At 42.7% G+C, this 15,737-nt stretch overlaps 1 protein-coding gene across 2 annotated transcripts in view; it reads left to right on the top strand.

Annotated features, from left to right (window-relative positions):
• The first annotated feature begins 4,564 nt into the window (after positions 1-4,564).
• Positions 4,565-15,737, top strand: part of MINDY2 (MINDY lysine 48 deubiquitinase 2) — an 83,474-nt gene continuing 72,301 nt past the window's right edge. For both annotated transcript variants that reach the window (XM_071066782.1, XM_071066781.1), the window contains exon 1: positions 4,565-5,531. In XM_071066782.1, the coding sequence (XP_070922883.1) occupies positions 4,689-5,531 (843 nt within the window). In that variant the 5' untranslated portion in view covers positions 4,565-4,688. The remainder of the gene's footprint in view (positions 5,532-15,737) is intronic.

Below are 15,737 nucleotides of genomic sequence, written 5' to 3'. Positions count from 1 at the left end.
ATAGAACAGGGAACTGCTTTGTTTTTATATAAATTATTTAACTTTAAAGACTATTACATCTGATACTTTGAAAAATAATTTTTAAAATTTGGATAGTAGCCAGGCACACTAGCTCATGCCTATAATTACAGCATTCTGGGAGACCAAGGTGGGAGGATTACTTGAACTCAGGAGTTCAAGACCAGCCTGGGCAACATATTCTACAAAAATTTTAAAAACTAGCAGGGCATGGTGGTGTACACCTGTAGTCCCAGCTACTCAGTAGACTGAGGCAGGAGGCTCACTTGAACCTGGGAGGTTCAGATTTCAGGGAGTCATGATTGTGCAACTGCACTCCAACCTGGGTGACAGAGTGAGACCCTGTCTTAAATAAATTAATTTAATTAAATTTGGATGGTAACTATTTAACTTAAAAATGGCAATCTTACCTCCGAGTTTACCTAAAGATACATATATGCAAAATAAGAATAAAATATCAGTTTGTCTTCTGGTATTCTCCCTAGACGCCACTCCTCACCTCCCTTAAAAAATAACTATGTATATTTTCACGAACTTAAATAACGAACTATATTTTCACAGCTGTTTATCTAGGCTTAATTGTTGACAACACATGAAAATAAAAACTGGTTCTGTTTGTTACAAATAAATTATTAAATGATGCCATGTGAGCAGCTGAAAGACATACCAAGAAAAACTACCACAGCAAGTATAGGTTTATCCAAGTAAAGGTTTTGAAAAATGGTGAAAGGCCATTGTTTGAGAAGTGTATGCCATGATTTTTGGCTCTCCTATGGCCCACTGGCCTATAAATGATTCATTCATTTAATTTATTCATATAACACAGCTTTATAGATTTCCTTTTTACATTTGAGGTACCATGCTAAATTCTAAATTTCCTGAAATCTGTATTATTCTTTTTTTTTTTTTTTTTTTTGAGATGGAGTTTCACTCTTATTGCCCAGGCTAGAGCGCAATGGCGCAATCCTAGCTCACCACAACCTTCGCCTCCCAGGTTCAAGCGATTCTCCTGCCTCAGCTTCCCAAGTAGCTGGGATTACAGGCATGTGCCACCACACCCAGCTAATTTTGTATTTTTAGTAGGGACGGGGTTTCTCCATGTTGGTCAGGCTGGTCTTGAACTCCTGACCTCAGGTGATCAGCCTCCCAAAGTGTCTTGAGATTACAGGCGTGAGCCACTGCGCCCAGCCTTGAAATCTGTACTATTCTTATTTATATTTCATGGCCTAAAATACCATAAAATGCTTAAACCAGCAGCATATATTTTAATCTATTAACATCTCCAATTCTATTTTAGGCAACAAATTCAAATTTAAGAACAAGATTTATTGTTTATGGATTGACAATGAAGATCAAAAGCACACACAACTCCTAAATTCAACATTCTGAAAAAGCTCTCCATTATCTTTTATAATGTTCCTGTTGTCCAAGATTTGGATGTGGGCGGAGGACTACCTAGGTGCGGAGGCAAGAGACTGAAGGCACCAACTGTTTCAGTATAATAGAGAAAACAGTTAGAATAAGAATAGTTAAAATACAAATTAGATATAGAGATGATTATGGACGATTATCAATCATTATTATAAACATTATTGACTATTAGCTTTTAATATTACTCTTTGTTGCATTACTAATATACCCCAGGAATAACCAGCAGGTATAGGGTCAGGTGCTGAAGGGACATTGTGAGAGGTGACCTAGAAGGCAAGAGGTGAGCCTCCTGTCATGACCGCATAAGGGCCGCTTGAGGGCTCCTTGGTCAAGTGGTAAGGCCAATGTCTGGGAAGGCACTGGTTACTTAGCAGACGGCAAAAGGGAGTGTCCTTTCCTTGGAGAAGTCAGGGACCACTCTGTTCCACCAGCTTTTTGTGGAAGGCTGGATATTATCCAGGCCTGCCCGAAGTCATCTGGAGGCCTAAACCCCTCCCTGTGGCGCTGTGCTTCAATGGTCACGCTCCTTGTCCACTTTCATGCTCCTCCCGTACTCCTGGTTCCTCTTTGAAGTTGGTAAGTAGATAGCGGTAGAAGAAATAGTGAAAGTCTTAAAGTCTTTGATCTTTCTTACAAGTGCAGAGAAGAAAACGCTGAGGTATGCTGCCTTCTCGCTAGGCTTCAGCTACCCCTATCTTGTAATCAGGTGACTTGCTTCTCTTGTCAATCATTTAGAAGACTCACCCTCCTTACCCTGCCCAGTTGTCTTGTATGCAATAAATATCAGCGAGTCCAGCCCTTGGGGGCCACTACCGGTCTCCGCATGTTGATGGTAGTGGTCCCCCAGGCCCAGCTGTTTTCTCTTTATCTCTTTGTCTTGTGTCTTTATTTATTACAATCTCTCGTCTCCGCACACGGGGAGAATACCCGCTAAGCTCCCTAGGGCTGGACCCCACAGTTAGACATATATCATAGTATCATGTCAATGCGGATCATGAGGTCAGGAGTTCGAGACCAGCCTGGCCAAGCTAGTGAACCCTCATCTCTACTAAAAATACAAAAAAAATTAGCCAGGCATGGTGGTGTGCCCCTGTAGTCCCAACTACTCGGGAAGCTGAGGCAGGAGAATCACTTGAACGTGGGAGGTGGAGGTTGCAATAAGCCAAGATTGCTCCACTGTACTCTAGCCTGGGCGACAAAGCCAGACTCCGTCTCAAGAGAAAAAAAAAAAAAAAAAAAGGCACAGTCTTCTGCATTCTCAGGTAAACAAGAACATAAGTATTAAACATGCATGCATTATATGTAATACATATTAAGTGTGGCCGGGTGCGGTGGCTCACGCCTGTAATCCCAGCACTTTGGGAGGCCGAGGCTGGCGGATCACGAGACCATCCTGGCTAACATGGTGAAACTCCATCTCTACTAAAAATAGAAAAAATTAGCTGGTGGCAGGCGCCTATAGTCCCAGCCACTTGGGAGACTGAGGCAGGAGAATCGCTTGAACCCGGGAGGTGGAGCTGCACTCCAGCCTGGGGGGCAGAGCGAGACTCCGTCTCCAAAAAAAAAAAAAAAAAAACCATCTAAGTAGGCATTAAAAATATAGCAATAAGAAAAAAAAAAAAAAAAAAACATTGGCCGGGTGCAGTAGCTCACACCTGTAATCCCAGCACTTTGGGAGGCCGAGACGGGCGGATCACGAGGTCAGGAGATCGAGACCATCCTGGCTAACACGGTGAAACCCTGTCTCTATTAAAAATACAAAAAATTAGCTGGGCGTGGTGGCAGGCGCCTGTAGTCCCAGCTACTCGGGAGGCTGAGGCAGGAGAATGGCATGAACCCGGGAGGCGGAGCCTGCAGTGAGCCGAGATCGCGCCACTGCACTCCAGCCTGGGCCACGGAGCGAGACTCCGTCTCAAAAACAAAACACACACACACACACACAAAAACCCAGTAAGCTCCACGAAGATATAAGCTCTGTGATCCACTATGGCATCTCCAGTGCCAGACAGTATCCAGCAACTTACTTGGTACTAAAATGTATTAAACGACTGAATGAAATACTACTTTGCAATTTTGTCTGCCTTCTCTAACCAACAGAGGTATTTATATGTCTGCGAAGGAAGACCTGTCTTGTTAAATTTTGTATCCCCAACAGCCCAGAAAATGTTGAAAGGAAAAAAAAGGGGGGAAAAGCCCTTTTCTGGAACAAGTTAGAATAGGACCCACAAACATTTTGTTACTAACAAAACGTCCAGCTTGTCTTTTTTCTTTGAAAACTGCATGGCCTTAAGAGGAGTCTATTCTAATTAGGAAAAAAGTCACCTTTTCAGAAGCAGGCACTTCCCACTCCATGCAAAGTGAAGCCAAGTTAGCAAAACCGCAAACACTTGGCTAATTCAAACACAAGCTAATTTATTATTATTGGCGCAAATTAGCCACTTTCTTTTGCTGCGCAGGTCAATGTCCACAACCATACTGACTCTGCCTGTAGGGCGAGTGTCTCACCAGTAGCTGGTGAGAAGCACAGCTCTTCTCAGCCAAAACCGAGAGATACTGGAACTTGTGCAGTGCAGTAATCCAAACCCCTCGAGTAGATATGCCCGCTTTAAAATCTGCATCTCGTAAGAAATGCCTTCAATTTTCCATATTAGGAGCTGAGAAAACAGGTCTCCTGAGCCCTTCAGGGACAAGTTCTTTGCCAAATACTACAACCACCTCCAACCACTCCACAACGCCTGAGCCCGAGGGTGGGCCACACACGACCCAGCGCTAAAGGGTTACAACCAAGCTCTCCGCCGCCTGCCTTGCCTTTAAAGAAGCCGCACACAAGCGGGCTGCCCCGGAGTTCAACTTCCGGCCACATAGTGAGAGGATGTTTTCCTACTGGAGCTGAGCCGCGGGGGCGCGCCCCCCGGCCGCGCCCTCCTAGCCACGCCCTCCACGCCCGGCCTTCGGAGCGCGAGCTCGGGCGGGCACACGGAAGGGGCTGGGCCACGTGGGAGGCTGCTGAGTGGTTCGCCTTCGCCCCTCAGCGCGCAGTCAAGCGGAGGCAAGCTCAGAGCGCACGGAGAGCGCGGCAGCGCGCGCGCGCGCGCGTTCTGAGTGCCCTCCCCGGTGACGTGCCTGGCCGGGGCCGCGCCAGGGCGCTGTTGCTGCCAATACAGCTGTCATGGCGTCCGAGGCGCTGGCTGCGGAGAACTGGCCGCGGTCTCCATAGAGCTGGGGGCGGGCGGCCCGGTATGGAGAGCAGCCCCGAGAGCCTGCAGCCGCTAGAACACGGGGTGGCGGCCGGGCCAGCGTCAGGTACAGGTTCTTCGCAGGAAGGGCTACAAGAGACCAGGCTTGCCGCTGGTGATGGTCCTGGGGTATGGGCGGCGGAGAGCAGCGGCGGGAATGGGCTGGGGGCGGCGGCCGCCAGCAGGAGCCTCCCGGACTCGGCTTCTCCCGCGGGCTCTCCTGAGGTTCCCGGACCTTGCAGCTCCTCCCCGGGTTTGGACTTGAAGGATAGTGGTGTGGAGAGTCCTGCTGCCGCCGAGGCGCCTCTGAGAGGGCAGTACAAGGTGACCGCCTCCCCGGAGACAGCCGTGGCCGGAGTGGGTCATGAGTTGGGTCCCGCCGGAGACGCGGGAGACCGCCCGGATCTCGCCGGCACCTGCCAAGCAGAGCTGACGGCCGCCGGCTCCGAAGAGCCCAGCAGCGCCGGCGGCCTCAGCAGCAGTTGCAGCGACCCGACCCCTCCTGGGGAATCGCCGAGCCTGGACTCTCTGGAGTCGTTCTCTAACCTGCATTCTTTTCCCAGTAGCTGCGAGTTCAATAGTGAGGAGGGAGCGGAGAACAGGGTCCCTGAGGAGGAGGAGGGTGCGGCGGTGTTGCCCGGGGCTGTTCCTCTGTGCAAGGGGGAGGAGGAGGAGGAGGAGACCGCTCAGGTGCTGGCGGCCTCCAAGGAACGCTTCCCGGGACAGTCTGTATATCACATCAAGTGGATCCAGTGGAAGGAAGAGAACACACCCATCATCACCCAGAATGAGAACGGACCCTGCCCCTTGCTGGCCATCCTCAATGTTTTGCTCCTGGCCTGGAAGGTACATTCTGCAGCTTTCTACTTCCTACAGCTTTTGGGGTGGAGGAAAACGGGGTGAGGGAGCTGCTGCATGTCAGGTGATGGCTTCCTTTCTTTCCTCATTCATCAGTCCCCTTCTTACATGAAATTCATTCCAAGACTTCCATGTTGAAAGAATATTCCCTTGTACATATATCGAAAAGAATTGCCCCTAACCTCCGTTTTCTCTTGTAGTGTTGTTTCAGCGTTCAATTGTGGTTGATACACTTAGAAACAAGAAGGACTTAGAGTATCTTTAATCTTATGATTATTTTAAACTATAATTTCCTATGTTTTCTTGCCGACTTTATCACATATGCAAAAAAGTGAAGAATTGGAGAAAGTAATCTTCAGAAGTTACCATCAATCCGTGATATCATGGACTAAGTTTTGATGGTTATGTTTAGTCTGATTTCCAACTAATGCCCCATTCGTGTGTAGATACTTAAGAGAATGGTGATGGGAAAGATGTGGCTCTTTAGACAAATTCCATTTAAGGAAAAGCATTGGTCTGAGACCCAATTACCATAACTTCTTGGTTTTCAAAGATTGTTTTCATTTTATGCATGATTTTTACTTGCCTCATTTCTTTGGCTCTCAAATGGTTTGGCATTATTACCAGTAATCATGCATCCGAATGTGTTAAAGGAGCTAAAACTCTTAAAAACTAAAGTAAGAAAAGATACATCTAAGGTGAAGGAGCAAAAAAAGGAAGGACCCTTAAAAATAGGTATGATGAGGACTCAGAGAGAGTTACCTGTAAAATGAAGTGTCGTATTTAAGCTTGCAGTGTTAGGGTGCTAAGAAGATGCATCTCACAGCACCTATTTTATTTTCAAATTGGTAATTATATTTATAGATGCAATGTTTCCTAGAAAAAAAAATAACCCAAACTGGGTGTGGTGGTGTGCGCCTGTAATCTCAGCTACTCTGTAAGCTCAACTACGCTGGAGGCTGAGACAAGACAATCGCTTGAGCCCAGAAGTTTGAGACTAGCCTGGGCAATATAGTGAGACCCTATATTAAAAGAAAAAGAAAAGAAAAAAATAACCTGGATTCTTCTGAACAGTTAGGAAGAAAATCACGTAAAGGGAATAGTGTTTATCAAACATGCCTTTATTTTCCTGTCACTAGCAAGGGCTGATACAAAAGAAATAAAATTAGAAACCTTGCCACTGTCTGGTGCATAATGGCACTGAGATGTTTTGAGTGAAGACAGTACCTGCCCTTAAAAGGCTGTCAAGCTGTTTGAGGTGGCATCATTGACTTACTTGAAACTGTTTAAGAACAAGAAATAGTAAGTTCTATGAGACAAGTGGTAGGTAAATTGTGGTAAATCTGTGGAAATGTATTTGATATTCAGAAAGGGGAAATTTTCATTTGGTATGGCATAGTCCTAGAAAGCTTCATGGGATTTATGGATCTTGAACCAATCTTTTTTTTTTTTCTTTCTTTTTTAAAAAGACACCACCATTAGAGCAATTTAACAGATCTTTTAAGGAAGAGAATTTAGAATCACAGGGAAATGGAATTCCCAGGGGAGAGAAGAGTATAAACCAAAGGAATGAAAATAGAATGGATATTGTGTGTTTATATGTTTATTAAATGACAGAGGTGGTAAGTTAATGTTGGAGAATAATGAAAAATAAGGTTGAAAAGGTAAAGAAGAGCCACTTGATAGAGGCTCTCAACTGGGGAGTTAGACTTGCTCTAATGGGCCAGAGTCCCTAATCTTTTTTGTAGGAAGGAATAGCTATTACTTTCCTGTAGTCCTTTTTCTGATATAGTACTGCAGAAATTCAGAGGAAAGGGCAAGTACTGTGGTCTGGAGTATTTGGGGATAGATGCATATTAAACTGACTCATTCAATTCAGACAGATTCAAGTGAATGATCAAATATTTGGGTTCCCACTATGTGTGAGGTACTAGAAATGCAAAGATGAGGCCAGGCACAGTGGATCATACCTGTACTCCTAGCACTTTGGAAGGCCGAGGCGGGTGGATCACGTAAGGTCAGGAGTTCGAGATCACCCTGGCCAACATAGTGAAACCCCATCTCTACTAAAAATACAAAAAAATTAGACGGGCATGGTGGTGGGCACCTGTAATCCCAGCTACTTGGGAAGTCGAGGCAGGAGAATTGCTTGAACTCAGGAGGTGGAGGTTGCAGTGAGCCGAGATCAAGCCACTGCACTCCAGCCTGGGCAACAAGAGCGAAACCCCATCCCCAAAAAAGAAAAAAAAGGAAATGCAAAGATGAGTATGATGCAAACCTGCCTTCACGTAGCTATCTAGTGGGATGACAGACATATAAACAATAATTACAGTGCAATGTGAGAAGCTCTAATATGCTTTGGAAGCCCAGAGAAAAGGGTAATTGGGGAGGGGATTATCAAGGGAAGACTTCATAGAAGAGATAACCTGTGAACTAGATCCAAAGGATGAGTGAGAGAAGACCTTCTGGGCAAAGAGAATAGTGTGTTGAAAGATACTGAAGCAGAAAAGGATTTCTTCTACTTGGGACCTTCAACCTGGGTTGAATTGTGCAGCATAGGAGGTAAAGGAAATGGTGGTAATAGCAGGAAATAAAATTGACAGGTTTTGTCAGATTATGAATCAGCAAGCATGCTAATGAATTTGGAGATTATTTTGTAAATCTGTGGTTATCAGTGTTTTTTTTTTTCCTCCAGCCTATTGATGCACACAAAAACCAGTCATAAGTAATCATTGATGATTGATAAAGAGATGGATGAGAGAAGCAAAGTAGAGCAGTATTCTCAAAGTGAGCCGGGTACTAGAAGTCAAAACTATTTTTATAATAATACTAAGAAGTTATTTGCCTTTTTCTTTTTTTCTTTTTTTTTTTTTTTTGAGATGGAGTCTTGCTCTGTCACCCAGGCTGGAGTGCAGTGGCCAGATCTCAGCTCACTGCAAGCTCTGCCTCCCGGGTTCACGCCATTCTCCTGCCTCAGCCTCCCGAGTAGCTGGGACTACAGGCGCCTGCCACCTCGCCCGGCTAGTTTTTTGTATTTTTTTTTTTAGTAGAGACAGGGTTTCACCATGTTAGCCAGGATGGTCTCGATCTCCTGACCTCGTGATCCACCCGTCTCGGCCTCCCAAAGTGCTGGGATTACAGGCTTGAGCCACCGCACCCGGCCTGTTTGCCTTTTTCACTCTCATTCTCTCACAAGTGTCCATGGAGTTTTTCAGGCTACATGATGTAATGGCATCGCTCTGACAGTTAATGCAGTGTATGCCTCTGTACTTTGTGTTTTAAATTTTTCTCAATTTTAATTTATAGTAAGGTGGATATAGATAGATATCCACATAGATGAAAGTTATTGGGGGTCCTCAATCATTTTTAAGACTGTAAAGGGCTTTGGGAACAAAAAGGTTGAGAAATGCTCTAGTAGAGAAAAATAGTAAATGGGGTGTGAAGGTGGTTGTCAGATTTCAGAGGATCCATTGATGTAGCTGTTTAGACTTTATATATAGCTGATATTGGAGCTATTCTAAATTGCTAGATAAAGAAATGACATGAAGAAAGTGGTCTTTTACTTTGATATTAGGCTAGAAGTAAGATTGTAGTGAGTGTAGCAGGAAGAATTGATGCGGATAGCGCTTTGGTTAGAGTTCTTTGCCCCCTTTCTTTGATGAGGATAATGTAGCATTCCCAATGATGATTTCATCACTGACTGGCTATAAGAAGTGAAGACAGTAACACCATTTTTCAAACCTGAGTAACAAAGATTGGTTGGATCTTTCAAAAGATAGGGAAGGTATTAAGGGAATTATTTTAGATGGGGAAGTTGATGCCAAAGTTTGGTTGTGTTTAGTTGGAAATGTCCAGTAGTGGGACATAAAAATATAAATATTCATTATGCTGTTAGAAGCATGGACTGGGTCTCAGGAAAGAGGCTGATTTTTTTTTTTTTTTTTCTCGAGTCTCACTCTGTCTTGCCCAGGCTGGAGTGCAGTGGGAGGATCTCGGCTCACTACAGCCTCTGCCTCCTGGGTTCAAGTGATTCTCCTGTCTCAGTCTCTCCAGTAGCTGGGACTACAAGCGTGTGCCACTACACCGGCTAATTTTGTATTTTTATTAGAGACAGGGTTTCACCATGTTGGCCTGGCTGGTCTTGAACTCCTGACCTCAGGTGATCCACCTGCAAGAGGCTATAAAATTATAGAGAAAAATCAAATTGGAGAATTACTACCTAGAGTAAATATGGTAGTTCTGAGACTAAATGAATTCTCCAGAGAGTAGTGAGCAATAGTTCTCAACTTTTTTTGCCATCCCAATATGTGAGAGTGACAAATTGCCAGCAGAAACATCCTCTCCATCCTGCCTCAATTTCCCCACTCCCGCTCCTCCCCTACCTCATTCTCCAGGAGACAGAGAGAAAACAGAGGAATAAAGATCAAATTGGGGGAGGAAGGGAAGAATATTAAGGGTGAGGGAGTGAAAAACCAGCATAGGCACAATTTGAGATGTGGAATGAGAACTAGAAATAGGGCAATGTCATGAGAGTATTCAGAGAAAGATAATGTATTAAAAATTTAGTACATTACTATTGTCAAATGCAGCAGCATCAGAGAGCTGATGGAGTAGGGAAGATTCTGCCGAAGATGACAGGTGTAGGGACAAGGTCACTGAAAAGTCAGGATAACATGGAATCCTCAGTTGTCTTTAGAGGAAAGGAACAACAACTGTATTTTCTGAAGTATTGGGAGGAATGGAACAAGAAAAATACAGAGACAAGGTCACGTTAAGATAGAGAGGTTGGCCGTGTGTGGTGGCTCATGCCTGTAATCCCAGCATTGCGGGAGGCTAAGACAGGAGGATCGCTTGAGCCCGGGAGTTTGAGACCAGCTGGGGCAATGTAGTGAGACCCTCCATGTCTGTAAAAAAAATAATAATAAGGAAAAAAAAGAGAGGTAGATGAAAACTGAAGCCTTGTATTTTTCAGTTTGGCAGAATAATCATTGAACTCATAAGCAGTAACTATTGAACTCATTAATAATTAAGATTGTAAAGCATTTGACGGGGTGAATTTTGTGAGAAAAGTATATTGCATTTTAAAGAAGAATCTCAGTGGAGATTATGCTTAGGAATTTGAGGCACAAACAGAAAGACTGCCAATTAGTAGCATGGATAAATTGAGGTATCCTTTAAAAACGATTAGATTATCAGTTTTGCTTTGTTTTTGGTCTTTCCCTAGTTTGCTTATGTCTGGAAATAGGAGCAGGAAGAATGACTGGTTAGAGTTATCAAGACTTGGGCTTTTCTTTCAAGAACTGACACCTGGGGTGTAGGGGGAGAGAATTAGAGAATTGAAAGGGAAAACAGCTGATCATCTCTTTTGGGAGAGGATGAAATTATTAGAAAATCAATAGACTGAACAAACTGGGAGGATTTGAGCAAAGGCATAAGTGTAGTAGTTCTGGATGAGAAGTGACAGTAAAAGTGATCAAACAGGGTAAGGACTGAGTTGAAAGTATTGGTTCAGAACTGATAGAGAGTAGGTGATCATTCGTAATCTATTAAATAGTTGGCTGGGCACTGTGGCTCACGCCTGTAATCCTAGCACTTTGGAAGTCCAAGGCCGGAGGATCAGTTGAGCCCAGGAGTTTGAGACCAGCCTGGTCAACATAATGAGACCCCATCTCTATAAAAGAAAAAAAAAATTTTTTTAATTGTAAAAAAAGAAAATCTATTAAATAGTTGAGCTGTGATAATTTAACAAATCAAGAAAGAAATCTATTACATTTAATTCAAGCTCAAATTTGTAATTCTGTTTACCTCTCATTTTCAAGAGATAATTTCATCTACCTCTGTGTTTTTCCTTTTAATTGTTTTTTTGTAGAGATGGGGTCTCACTATATTGCCCCAGCTAGTCTCAAACTCCTGGGCTCAAATTACAAATTATACCAGGTAAACTTATCAAAATGTATCAAATGTATCACTTAGAATACATTTTTATTTTGCTTCTTTTTGACTATGTTTGATTTTTAATAATTTTTTAAAATCTTATTTTAGCTGTAAAAAAATGCTTTTTATAGGTATATTTGAGGGCTGTAACCCATGTAATTAGGTGTTTATGAAGTTAAGCTAGAGGTAAATAACATATTTATTTTAGTGCTTACAAAGGTATTTCTTTAATAATAGAGGGAATCCCTACTTGGTTATACTTTTTTTTTTCTTTTAGAATGTTATAGGTTCTGAGGCCAATATACATACAAAAAAACTTACATATAACCTATATTATACGTTGTGATAGAGAAGATAGAGTATTGCAATATTTAATCATTGTATAGCATTTTAGTAGAAAAATGAATGCACTAATTTAAGATGCTGGAAACACATCTCCTCTCCTTCTTAACTGTTTTTGGTAGGGAATTCTTTTCCCAGTTTTTTTCTTTGCTTAGTATAAGCTGAGATTATCTCCTGTTCCAAGTCATGGGAGGGATGCCGGGGTCCTGAAGAAGGATTTTTAATGTAAAGTTGGTTTCTCCAAACATCAAACCTATAAACTGTAAAATAAGGATTCATATATTTGATTCTGTAAAATATAAAAAAGCTTAAAAAAAAAGAACAGACACAAACTAAATCAAAACCCACTAAACCAAGGGAACTATTTGCTGGATTATCTAAGGGCTAATTTCCCTTTTTTTTTTTTTTTTTTCTTTTTCTTTTTTTGAGATAGACTGTCATTCTGTCACCCAGGCTGGAGCGTGGTGGTGCAATCATGGCTCCCTATAGCCGTGACCTCCCGAGCTCAAGCAGTCCTCCAGCCTCAGCATCCTGAGCAGCTGGGACCACAAGTGTGTGCTACCATGCCCACCTAATTTTTTTTTTTTTTTGACGGAGTCTCACTCAGTCGCCTAGGCCGGAGTGCAGTGGCACGATCTTGGCTCGCTGCAACCTCTGCCTCCTGGGTTCATGCGATTTCCGGCTAACTTTTGTATTTTTAATAGAGACAGGGTTTCACCATCTTGGCCAGGCTGGTCTTGAACTCCCGACCTCAAGTGATCTGCCCACCTCAGCCTTCCAAAGTATTAAGATTACAGGTGTGAGCCACTGTGCCCAACCAGTTTCTTTTTTATTTTTTCTGTAGAGATGTGTCTCACCATGTTGTCTAGTCTGGCCTTGAACTCCTGGCCTCAAGTAATCCTGGCTTAGCCTCCCAGAGTGCTGGGATTACAGGCGTGAGTCACCATGGCCAACCCTAATTTCTTAATTTACAAAGAGCCCTTATAAATTAGAAAAAGATGAGCAGCACAATGGCAAAATGAACAAAAGGCTATTAACAGAAAATTCAAAGTTCAAATGGACATACGCTTTTGTCTCATTATCACCTGCGAAGTGAGGCACGATGAAGGTGAGCTTTTTGCCAGGGGTGAGTTTTTTCTCTAGTTCTCCCTCCCTCCTTGATGACTTTTTTACCTCATATCCTTTCACAGACACTTCTAACTTCCATCTAGGTTATGCTTTTTCCCCTGACTTGCAGAAACATTGTAATCACACAAATTTTCTTTTCCTGAAGTAAGCACAGAGCTCTTTTGAGGTTTTCCAAGTGTGTTTATTACTTATAAAAAAGGAAAAACAGATGGTGAGCCAAAGGTTCCATCTTAGCCTCTGCCCACCTTGTTTTTAAATATAGATCCTGTAAAAAGAGATTAAAACTTCACACAATTGTGGGGTTTTGTTTACACAAAAGACTTAAGAACATTTCTGAGGCTTTCATTCCCAGTCTCTTCCAAGAATTGGTGTTGTAACTCTGGATTTGTAAGATAAGGTAGACAAGGGCTGAGGAGAGAATAAATACTGCCAGTAGGAGTTGCCCTCTAATAGTGATAGATGTGTTCATTTCTTCTTCTCCCCTTGATATGAGTAGTCTTTTAGTGAAAAACCTTCTCACTCCCTATCCAACCTTATCTGTTGAGTCCCAGGTGAAGGACATTTGGGCACAGGTGGTACTAACAATCATAGGGACTTTGAATAATAATAGTAAGTACTCAATTATTTTTGTGTCCAGATACTGTGCATTATTTTACATGCATTGTATGTTTTCTCTTTTAATTTTCTCAACCACATCATGAAATCCTTATGTAGACTGTTGTTCTTATTTTATGTATATAGAAAATTGAGGCCGGGCACAGTGGCTCACGCCTGTAATCCCAGCACTTTGGGAGGCCGAGGTAGGCAGATCACCTGAGGTCAGGAGTTTGAGACCAGCCTGACCAACATGGAGAAACCCCATCTCTACTAAAAATACAAAATTAGCTGGGCGTGGTGGCGCATACCTGTAATCCCAGCTACTCAGGAGACTGAGGCAGGAGAATCACTTTAACTTGGGAGGCGGAGTTTGCGGTGAGCCTAGATCATGCCATTGCACTCCAGCCTGGGCAACAAGAGTGAAACTCCGTTCTCAAAAAAAAAGAAAATTGAAGTGCATAAAGTTTAAATAACTAGCCCAAGGTAAGATTATCACCTACTCTAGAACCAGAGCTCTCACTCAGGATGTTTGATTGGGAAGATAAAGTTCAAGATAGCACTAAGTCTGGTGGACAATAGGTCTGGGGCAAAACAGGATGGGAGAGCCAATGATAAAGTCAGAGAAGCAGAAATAGACTTCATTATTTCTTAGATCAAATTCTGCAATCTGGTACTAGTTGCTCTTTATACAGACTCCCATTTTTAGCTCTCTGTGCTTTATCTTATGTCTTCTGAAGTGTCTGACACTTCTAATTTCAGAGTCTCTTTGGGGTACTATGGTGAATAAACTTGACTTTCCCATTGTAGTTTATTAAATATATTCTTAGATGTTTTTCAGCAATTAGTAACTTCTTTTTCTACTGCCACTACCCTAGTTCAGGCCTTCATCTCTCACCTGGACTGCCTTAGTAGCCTTCAAAATGGTCTCTTACCTTACCCTATTCTCATCTATCTTTGAAGCAATTAATGTAAAAGTTTAATTATTAATATTTTGGGGAGGAGATTTTTCAGCATAGTAAGCTTGCTGAGCTTCTTAAATATACATGGTGAATTCTGAATGGAAGATGCCTTCTTTTACTAGTAAATCTTTATATATTTTTTTCAGACAGAGTTTAGTTCTTGTTGCCCAGGCTGGAGTGCGATGGTGCAGTCTCGGCTCACTGCAACCCCCGCCTCCTGGGTTCAAGCTACTCTCCTGCCTCAGTGTCCCAAGTACCCGGGATTACAGACACCTGCCACCACACCCAGCTAATTGTTTTGTATTTTTAGTAGAGACAAGGTTTTACCATTTTGGCCAGGTTGGTCTCGAACTCCTGACCTCAGGCAGTCAGCCCACCTTGGCCTCCCAAAGTGCTGGGATTACAGGCATGAGCCACTGCACCCAGCCTACTAGTAAATCTTTTATTAGTAAATCTCACTGCAACAACATTCTTTATTGCTCTAAAACACTTTGAAGTGCTTATAAAATAAGACTTTCCTGCAAATTTAATATGTGTGAATATATCTGCAGTTTCTGACAGTTTTAAATAGGCCTTGGTCTTACTCTGAGGATAGGGTCTAAATTATGCTAAAAACTGACAAAAGTGTTTCAGAGTTTCAAAGCCTTTTTAATTTGTGGGTTGTCTCATAAAATTTTTCTGTTTTGAAATACTGATGGCAGCGGAGCGCGGTGGCTTATGCCTGTAATCCCAACACTTTAGGAGGCCAAGGTGGGTGGATCACAAGGTCAGGAGTTCAAGACCAGCCTGGTGAAGGTGGTGAAACCCTGTCTCTACTAAAAATGCAAAAATTAGCCGTGCGTGCTGGCGGGTGCCTGTAATCCCAGCTACTTGGGAGGCTGAGGTAGAGAATTGCTTGAACCCAGGAGACGGAGTTTGCAGTGAACCGAGATTGTCTCACTGCACTCCAGCCTGGGTGACAGAGCGAGACTCCATCTCAAAAAAAGAAAAAAAAAGAAAGAAATACTGATAGCAAGTAAAAAGCCAATTAGATTTACTAAAAAGTCTGAATTTGAGTATTTTTTAGTAAGTATTATATTATTAGTAGTAAATGAATAGTACATACAAGAAATTAAAATGTAAAGCATGATGTGTAATAGCTTATAATACATACATTTTTATTTGCTGGAGCCAGAATTAAAGGCGTGTTGAAAGAATCCTTAAGCTTTTGAGTCCTTATTTTGAAAAAAGTGGG

The sequence above is a fragment of the Macaca nemestrina genome, chromosome 7 (genome assembly GCF_043159975.1).
Source record: "Macaca nemestrina isolate mMacNem1 chromosome 7, mMacNem.hap1, whole genome shotgun sequence".
NCBI classification, from domain to species: Eukaryota; Metazoa; Chordata; class Mammalia; order Primates; family Cercopithecidae; genus Macaca; species Macaca nemestrina.
Note: the sequence above shows the minus strand (reverse complement) of the source record. Positions and strands in the feature narration are given on the sequence as shown.